The sequence below is a fragment of the Triticum aestivum genome, chromosome 4B (assembly GCF_018294505.1).
Source record: "Triticum aestivum cultivar Chinese Spring chromosome 4B, IWGSC CS RefSeq v2.1, whole genome shotgun sequence".
Classification (NCBI taxonomy): Eukaryota; Viridiplantae; Streptophyta; class Magnoliopsida; order Poales; family Poaceae; genus Triticum; species Triticum aestivum.
Window position 1 is genome coordinate 575,457,696 of NC_057804.1, and position 9,846 is coordinate 575,467,541.

Genomic DNA, 9,846 nt, shown 5'->3' on the forward strand with positions numbered 1-9,846 from the left:
CCAGAGGATCATGGTCCCAGCACTACAAAGTGAGGCTGTGGCTGAACCGGAGGCCGAACGGGACACCGGTTTCCTTCCATGATTTGTGTGTCCTCCATCTCCATGCACCATGCCTGTACGTCAGAGAGCATCCCTTTGTTGAACAGGGGCAATCAAGCGGGAATGTGCGTTTGTTTTTAGAGTTTTCGGTGCATTGGAATTTACACTACTCCCATTTCCGAAAGAAATGAGAGATAGTACATGTATCTGTATGTCTATCACTTTTATACGTACTTATTATACTGTATGCACCATCATCTTGGACCCCCGTTTTTTCGTAACAAATAATTGGACCCCTGGTCCCTGGATCTGGATGGGACAGTGCTGGAAGTGCGGGGGCAAGTGCAACTCAGGCTCCAATTTAGTATGTTCTTGCCTGTTTATTTAGATAGAACTAATAGAAAGATCAACTACCCAGGTTCGATCCACTGACGGGAGAAAGTTGGGAGCACACGTCCTTATGAAATGATATCCACTGTATTAGGTACATCGCCAAACTAGAAAACAGTTTCGACAAAAATCTTTACCTGCTTTTGCGAGATCCGTTTGCTCAACTCTTCAAGTGCTGGCTACATACTGGAACTTTTACGATTCTGGATAATGCATGTTGTTCTACCGCTCTCCTTAAAGAAGTCACATGATAAAAGGAGACTTTTTGCGACGGAACACTGAACCATTCCTCACCCTTATAGTTTACAATGGAGTGACAGTGGCAGCACTTGAATTAACAGCCATATTGAGACAACCTGCCCCGCGCCAAGCTTGGCTGGCAGTGGCAGGTTTTTTTTAAACGCGGGGCCAAGTCATTAAAAAAGGTTGAAGAGAATTGCACGGTTAATAAACGGAAAACCGAGCAAAAACCGTTACAACATGCTCGCGAAAACAAGGCACCCGGTCGACCTGGCAACCTACACACACGCCCGCCCGCCGAGGAGAAAAGCGTTGTCGAGGTTGCAGCCCGGCGTCATCGTCATCACACCTCCGCAAGGGCGACTCTGACTCCACCATCGACGACCACCGAAGAAGCCCTCACTGCAAACAAGCGTCGAGGCTTGCGTCGGACGATGCCAAACAGTCAGCCACATGCGCCGACGACCAGGCAGCTCCGACTATGTCGACGAACATTGCAGGAGAAAAGCGTTGGGCTTGCGCCGAGCCAGCGCCAGAGCCGACCACCCGTCTCATGTCATCGTCACCGCAAGGGTCCCTCCTCAGCAGCTCCGACTTCAGAAAGACAAAGCGAGGCACGGCGACTCCTCGAACACGCCGGAAGAGACGGACTACCAAGAACCATCAGCAAACCTCACTCTGCCTGGAGCCGCCATCGTTGCCACATACAGGAAGCCGCACAAACATCCGCATTGCCAGACGGGCACCTGCCGACCGCAGTGCCGCAAACGTCCAGCCCATGAAGCATGCAAACGGGATATGAAGCTCTTCAAGGCGACGCTCCAAAGAGGAAAGCGACGATGACGACACCGTCGCCCGACCCAACCGGGCCTTAGGCTTTCACCCGAAGAGCAAGATCCGAGGGTGTAAGAGGATGTTGAACTCCACAACGACGCCTCCAAGAAGGTTAAACGACGTCCACAGACGCCGACGCCGACGTCGCCGGCCGGCAAGACCGGGCAAGCTTTCGCTGGGAGCATACCCAACACCACCAGCACCCTCACACACTACACCTTCGCTGATCCGCCCACCTCTCGCAGAGCCACCGCGCCAGCAGCACCAGAGAGCCACCAAGCACCACACCTCCCCGCCAGTCAAGAAGACGCAGACAGGCCAGATCCGGCCGATTTGGCATCCACCACCACTGCACCAGACAGGAGCCACCAGAGGCCAACACGCCACCGGCCCGACCAGGGACGCGCCCCACAAGGCAGGCGGGGGGCACCCGCCCCGACCGCCGGAGAGGAGCAGCTGGCCGAAGACCAGTCGCCCGGCGATGACACGGCTGCAACTGCCACTCGCGAGAGCCGCTGCCAGGGGCCATACCGTCGGAGAAGAAGCCCAGAGGCCCGCCAGCGACGCAGCTGAAGCCCTCGATTGGATCCATCTTGACGCAGAAAAGGGGATCGAGCCTCCCCACCCTGAGCGAGCTCCCGCGGCCTGGCGAGAGGAAGTCGACCCCGCCGCCGCCGTCCGCCGCCCGAGCTTAGCCCGGCGGCCTCCTCCGGCGACGGCGACAGGAGGAAGAGGGCGGGAGGGCTGCCCGGCAGCGCGGGCTGGGGGTTCCGCCCGTGTCGCCTCAGCCGAGACGACGCGGGGGTGTCTTTTTTTGCATCTAGCTAGTAACAATTCAGTTGTAATGTCTAGTGGCAGGTTAACTAGTAGAGAATTAAGAGCAACTCCAACGGGCCGACCCAGATGCCTTGGCGAATTTATCTGTTTTTTGTCCGTTTGGGTCGGCCGTCCGCCCCGCGTCCGCCCTGTTTTTGATTTGGACCGGCAGTGCGCCCAACGCGTCGACCCATTTAATGTCTGCAATCAACATTTAAAAAAGGCCGGCGGCGAATCATGCCAGCGGCCATGTCTCGTGCCCGCACCATGCCAGCGCCGACATACAATGTCGGCTTCAAAAAATATCACCACAGTTCATGCTGGCGGGCTCGCCGGCCGGCCGGCACACATGCCAGCGCATAAAAAAATGGCGGGACTTGAGTTCGACCACGCCATCGTGGCGCTGCGGTCATGCCAGCACACCTGCCGACATACAAAAAAGATGGCGCTCGCCGCCATAGATCACTCGTCGTCGAACTTGAGCATGTCGGCCTGCATCTTCTCGAACCACGACCTCTTCCTTGGCGACACGGTGTTGAGATCCACCTTCATGATCTCCATCCCGGTCATCATGCTCACGAGTGCCACTTCTTTCGCCTTGGTCTTGGCATTGGTGACCTCGATCTCTAGCATCTTGGCTTGCTTCTCCGCCTCCATCTCAAGCGTCCGTGCTTGCTTCTCTGCCTCCATGTCAAGCCTCCTCCCTTGGATCTCCATGAAGGTGTTCATTTGCTCTTCCCTTTCTTGTCGGCGCTTCTCCTCCCTTTAGTCCTTCTTGGTGATCATGTCCTCCATGGTAGCGGTCAAGGCGATGGATGCCGCATCCCGCTTGTCCTCCTTCTTGGAGTTGGTCTTCCCCCGCGGCCAAGCCTTCTCGCCGTTCCCAACCTCCTCCGCGACTTGCTTCCCACCATGCGACTTGAGGGCAGCATATTGCGCCTTGAACTTCTCCTCATCTTTGATCACCCTAAAGCAATGGGAGAGGTTGAAGCACTTGCCATTGTGTTGGACCTTGAATGCCTCCAAAGCTTGAAATGCCTATAAATGTATTTCATGCAAGCATATTGGCAAAATGATATGCAAACGAACACACAATAGAGTTGATGACACAAAAGAGGGCGGCTTGCTAGCATACCATGTCTTGCATGCCGATGCCGCTCACAGGGCGGGCCTTGACGTTCTCAAGAGTGGCACAAAACTTGTTGCACTCTTGTTGGATCACCCTCCAACGCTTCAAAATGGACACCCATCCGCGCGCTTATAAATTGGTACGGTGGAAACTTTTTGCGCTCATGGAACTCACGATGGACACGAATCCAAAAGGTTGAATGCTTTTGTTCGGCGCCTGTCTTGGGGTCTTGCCCAATGTCTCTCCAACACTTGCAATGAAGCTTGTCCTCGGCCGCCGTGTATGCCTTGGTCCGCTTGCTCTTGCGCTTCGGCTTCGTCCCGGCGGCTTGGTTGGCGAGCTCATCCTCGAACAAAGGCTCCCCTTCGATGTCGCACTTGTCCTCTTCCTCTAGCCCGTAGTCCTCCGGAAACTCATGGTCGAGAGGGAAGCCGTCCAGGTCCAAGCCGACCTGATCACGCATGAAGGCCGCCTGATCTTCATTGTAGTCAGCGGATGGCGTGAACGCCCCTTGGCCGTCCTGGCTTTGTGTCTCGTCGAGATCGAAGCCAGTGGCCTGCGCACCACCCTCAAAGACCATGTCCTGCATGTAGGCGTCGTCGCTAGCGGCCGGCATTCTGTCGAACAGGTTACGCGCGCCCGGCAGATGGTTGGTTGGCGTCTGCCGCGCGCGTTTCCTCGCGCCTCCGAATGACGAGCCACCGGTGTGGCGTTGAGGTCAATGGGCGCAGGCGTGGAAGGCGCGACCACGCTCACGTCGGGCGAGCACTCCCCCCGAGAGGCGGGAGGCCTGCGGGTTGACGTAGAAGCCGGGCACCGGGTTGCAAGCCGACGCGCGGGGCGAGTCGGGCAGCACCGTCCGAGGAAAGGTGGATGAGACGGTGCTGGCCGCGGCGGCGTTGACGAGGTCGTGCTGGCTAGGGTTTAACCCCATCAGGTAGAGCACCTCCCTCGTTGCCGCCGCGATGCGGGCATTGGTGACCTCCTGCTGCGCGGCGGCAACGAAGACAGCCGCCGCGATGGCTTCATCTCTCGCGTCCGTTGCATGCCTCCGGTCCTTCCTCTTGGGCGACTCCTTTGCCCACTGTTCGGACGTCAGCACCTTCTTCGGCTTGGGTGTGGCGGTCATGCAGGGGGTGCGAGGCTTGCCTTTGCAGGACGAGGCGAGGTTGGCGGCGGCCTCGAGGGCGTCGTCCATGGTGGGGGCGGGACGGGGAGCGCGCGCGGGCGGAAGGGTTTTTTGGGTGGAATGAAGGAAAAATGATGGAGGCTGCCACCGACCAGCGGGCCCGGGAAGAGAAGTAGGCGCGCGCGCGTTCGCGCCGACGCAAATCTGGTTCAAAAATGGGCCGGAAATGGGTCGGCAGGCAGATGCCAACTGAACGCGCGTTCGTTTGGGTCGGCGCGTTGGGCCGACTTTTTTTGTCCACTCCGTCCCAAACGGACGGCGGCGGACGAAATGAGTCGCCCAATGAAGTTGCTCTAACAGCCACTGCTAGTGGTTAACCGACCCTTAACTGGAGCCTTGGCTCAGCACAGTACACAGACTGCTGGTGTGTCTTCACCGTTATGCGCCAAACTTGAGTATCCAATGAAGTGCTAATCACGTCCACTGTATCGAGCGACCTTGCATGCTACACGGTTCGCATAATATCTGGCCGAGAGCAGAGCACGTGATGTCGCTCCGCGCGTGGCCGTGCAAGTCTCCGGTACGCAATCTGAGGCCAAGGTCCCGGCAGGTGGCGGCTCTACCGCGCGCGCCGGCCATCGCGTGCTCGCGCTCTCGCCGTGCCGACTGACCCCTCGAGCGTGCAACGGCCGCCCGCACGATGCCCACAAGATTTCCCCGTAGCCCACCGGGATACCGCCAGCAAGACCACGGGCGCCCACCACCACCAACCTCTGAACCTGCGTCGCCGGTCGCCGGGTGCCGCACGGTTGCACCGTTGCACGAACCCGGATATACTAATAGAAACAATGGAATGGAAAACAAAAGACAAAAGCCGGCGAGCGATCCAGCAAAAAGCGCGTGCAGGCCGGCGGTGGGGGTGCGGGACAGCTGGGGGAAGGGCCCGCCCGTCAGCCGAGAACACGTATGACGCGATCCAGCAGATGTGCACATCCACGTACGGAACATAGACTCGCTATGTGGTGGATGTGCCCAACTACGGTTTGGATGTGCAGATTGTAATTATGGATCGACCATTTGGGACGTTCGAATTATTCGGTACTGCGTATCGAACCACCCCAATTTCGTTCTAACAGAGACATGACCGAGCACTTTTAGTCTTTTACAGAGCACAAGGTATCAATATATGTTCGTACCCACCATCAGTAGAGGACCCCAGGATGTGGATGTCTCAGGTTCGATCCACTGATCAGAGCACACGCTTAAAAACAATGATATCCACCACTAGCAGTAGGTATTTAGGTGAATCTCCTAATAGAAAACTCTGTCAAATAGAAGAAATCTTTTGGTCTCTCCGGTGAGATCCGTTTGCTAAACTTTTCAAGTGGTGGCTGGATGCCGAGACTTTGTACACTCTTTCACTCGGTCTGGATAATGCATTTTGTTCTACAACTCTCCTTACAAAACAAGAAGATATGATAAACTTTTGCGAAGAAATACTAAACCATTCCCTCCCGTAAAAGTGGCACTACTAATAAACCATCTATGGCCTCCTTGAATCACACTTTTACTATCTGTCGTTTGGTCGCGCCAAAGGAAAACAATAAGGATCTCCATAAATGGTGAACTGTCCCTAATGACGCATAATTACCATAGAAACAAATAAATGATTTAATTTTATGATACTGGACTCATTTAAAAATTCCTTTTCTGATCGCATGTACAATAGTTCATTTTTTTAAATAGTTTCAGCTGTGCAAATCAAAACAAGCCCTAGACAAAATCCTAACAAATATAGTCCTCTAAAGTTCTTACAAAATTCATTTGAATCAACTAAAGAGTCCCTTAACGAACCTTATGATAAGAATACATGCCAAAGATGTTGAAGGCCGGATTACACAAACATGGTTGTGACGCATCTTTGTGTTCCCAATATATGCGTATGGGTGAATTATGTCCTGAAGCATCCTGGCGTTTTGCGCAGGACAAACTTCCTTTACACGAAAAATAAAACGTTTAGGTAAAGCTCGTCGGAAACGAGTAAGCAAGGCTTATCCACATTGTTCTGTGTGTGACTACGCACCAAAAATTGCAACCTTTTTCAAATCTTCTCGGGCACTTTTAACAATTAGCGTCACGGACGCCGCCTGCACCTGCACCTGCAAGTAGCAATGTACCTTCCCGCTAGCTTAGCCGCGACGTCTGATACTGTTTTACAAAGACCATTTTACTAAACTCGTTAATTTTCTGGTGAGTGATGGAGTTTCTTACTCCCTCCGTTCTGAATTACTTGTCTTAGATTTGTCTAGATACAGACGTATTTAGCACTAAAACGAGTCTAGATACATCCGTATCTAGACAAATCCAAGACAAGTAATTGGGAACGGAGGGAGTACTACCATGGTCCTTTTTGCGTGGAGAACTTGGCTGGAGCACGCGGTCCCATGGCGTCTTGACAACTTTATTTTCGTTCACGTATCGGGTAAACTGGGATGGTTCACGTACGTGGTGTTGCTTGTCGCGGACGCATCTTGACAACTTTATTTCCGTTTGCGACAACCAATAATGTCACGCGCTCCGACGACCGACTTCTCCCCGTCCTCTTTGTGCTAGCGTTTGTTGACTTGGTCTTGTCGGAGAGCTCGCCGACGGTCGAAGGCGTCCGTCGTCGGCCGGGGAAAGAAAATCCCGTCAGAGGCTTACCAACAGATCAACCACGTATGATTGGTGACACGACGGCCTGTAGTGGGGAGTGTGGCGTCGACTGACGAGTCTGTCAGCCGGAGAGATGGTTTTCAGACGCACGTAGTGCTGCGTGGTCAAGGAAGCCACGGCCAAGGCGGCGACCGTCGACATCGTGCGTCGTATGTATGGAGAGCGAACGTGGTAATCAAGCGCCGTTATTGTGGGCTGGGCGGGCGAGCTCAACAGCAACTTGCAGTTGCCGGAGCTGTCTCTGTGTGCGCAGCACACCACATCGACCGATCCAGATCCAGTCGCGCACGCATTAAAAATAATGCGGGATCGAATCATGTGGAGTGGAATCCCTTCCCTCCCACACGGCTTGTTCCCTCCCCCCGCGGTCCAGCGGCCAATGGGGCGCGGCCACCGGCGGTCTCCGGTGGCTCCGCCAACAGTGACCGATAAGCCCCGCTCCCCGACACGCACCCACCGCCGGCACGTGACGGTTGCCGTCCGGGCATCACGGCTGCTGGTACGATGCCACTACCCCGCTACACGCCGGCCGGTAGGGCTTCCCTCGGGGATAAGGCCGGGTGGCTGGCCACGACACCAACCCTCTGTATAAATATTCACTCACCCCCTCGGGATCCCGAATAATCGCACTCGCCACGCTGCCTCCCACTTTCCCCCACTTTCAAGGGCCCCAAGTGCCGCCCCTCCCTCCTCCCTCCTCGCCGGAGAAGCTTCCTTCTTCCGCCGACGGCCGGCGCTGCGATGGCGTCATATGGATCTTGTCACCGTGGATTGATTTGATTGGATGATTGGGTTTTCTCTGGTTGGCGGGGAGCAGCAGCAGCAGCAGCAGAGAGGATGAGCTTCAGCGTTGCGGGCATGGAGAAGGAGCGCGGCGCGGCGGCGGCGGTGGAGGAGATCCGGCGGCTGCCGGCGGAGGTCAACTGGGAGATGCTCGACAAGTCCCGCTTCTTCGTCCTCGGCGCGGCCCTCTTCTCGGGCGTCTCCGCCGCGCTCTACCCGGCCGTCGTCGTCAAGACGCACCTGCAGGTGGCCCCGCCCCCGCAGGCCGCCGCCGCCACCGTCAGGGCCATCCTCGGCCGCGACGGCCTCCGGGGCTTCTACCGCGGCTTCGGCGCCTCGCTGGCCGGCACCGTCCCCGCGCGCGCGCTCTACATGGCCGCGCTCGAGGCCACCAAGAGCTCCGTCGGGTCCGCCGCGCTGCGGTTCGGCGTCTCCGAGCCCGCGGCGTCGGCGGTCGCCTCGGCCGCGGCGGGGGTCTCCGCCGCCGTCGCCGCGCAGGTCGTTTGGACCCCCGTGGATGTCATCAGCCAGCGGCTGATGGTCCAGACCTCCGCCGCCTGCCGCTACGCCGGCGGCGCGGACGCCTTCAGGAAGATCCTCGCGGCCGACGGCGTGCGCGGCCTCTACCGCGGCTTCGGCCTCTCCATCATCACCTACGCGCCGTCCAACGCGGTGTGGTGGGCGTCCTACGCCATGGCGCAGCGCTTCGCGTGGCGCGTCGTGGGCGCCGACCGCTCCGAGAGCTACCCGGCCCTGATGGCCGTGCAGGGCGCCAGCGCGGCCGTGGCCGGGGGCGCGGCGGCCCTGGTGACCATGCCGCTGGACACGGTGAAGACGCGGCTCCAGGTGATGGAGACGGACGCGGCGGTGGCGCGGCCAACGCTGGGGAGCACCGTGCGGGGCCTGCTCAAGGAGGGCGGGTGGGCCGCGTGCTACCGCGGGCTGGGGCCGAGGTGGGGCTCCATGTCGCTCTCGGCCGCCACCATGGTCACCACCTACGAGCTCCTGAAGCGGATGTCGGCCAAGGAGGGCTCCCTGGGCTAGATCGATCCTTCTCACCACTACCATTAGCGTCGTCGTTCACCAGGTGACTCAAACCAAGGTAGCCTCGAAGCGAGATCGATCCGTGAAGGTGCTGCCCGGCCGGTCTCAATTAGTTAGGTTTCTTGTACATATGCTCAAGATCTTTTGCTTCATTTCTCGTTTGGGTTCGTCGATCTGGTGCTATAGAGGGGTGGATGGCGAAGAACAAGCACTAGAAGGTGGATGGGGTTTTAGGATGCCAGGTTTTGCTGGTTTTATGCCCGTGGTGGCGGCGGCGCCGCCGCCGCCGATGATGATGATGAAAAATTAGCTGAAGTAAAAGATTTTCAGTCTGAACTTCTTATGAACTATCTTAGCGATGATGGTGATGAGTACTCCGTATTAGTGTGTGCTTTGTTATGTGATTGAAAAACCTTGTGTGCCTAACTCTAACTGACTGCCCACTCCGTTCATGGTCACTGCTGTGCTAGGCTGCCAGCGGCGTCACTGTCAAGGCTTTGCTTCATAGAATGAGGTGACTTGATGTGCACCCATGGCCCCTTCTTTCATCAGTTTCTTCGTCAGTCCTCTCTCAGGGACTAGAGTTTAGGACAGTGAGAGTGCAATGGCGCCACCTCGATCACTTTCCCGATTCCTCCATGGCATGATAGCACTCTACCTTTTGTTTGTGAGATGACACTCGACCTGCCGCACAAGATATGGCACTAGACAGAAAACCGTTCAAGAT

At 56.8% G+C, this 9,846-nt stretch overlaps 1 protein-coding gene across 1 annotated transcript; it reads left to right on the forward strand.

The window, feature by feature from the left end:
- The first annotated feature begins 7,855 nt into the window (after window positions 1-7,855).
- Window positions 7,856-9,496, forward strand: LOC123093351 (solute carrier family 25 member 44). Its single transcript, XM_044515303.1, has one exon. It carries the CDS (start codon window positions 8,130-8,132, stop codon window positions 9,117-9,119), a length of 990 nt encoding a protein of 329 aa, XP_044371238.1. The 5' UTR covers window positions 7,856-8,129; the 3' UTR covers window positions 9,120-9,496.
- Window positions 9,497-9,846: the final 350 nt, after the last annotated feature.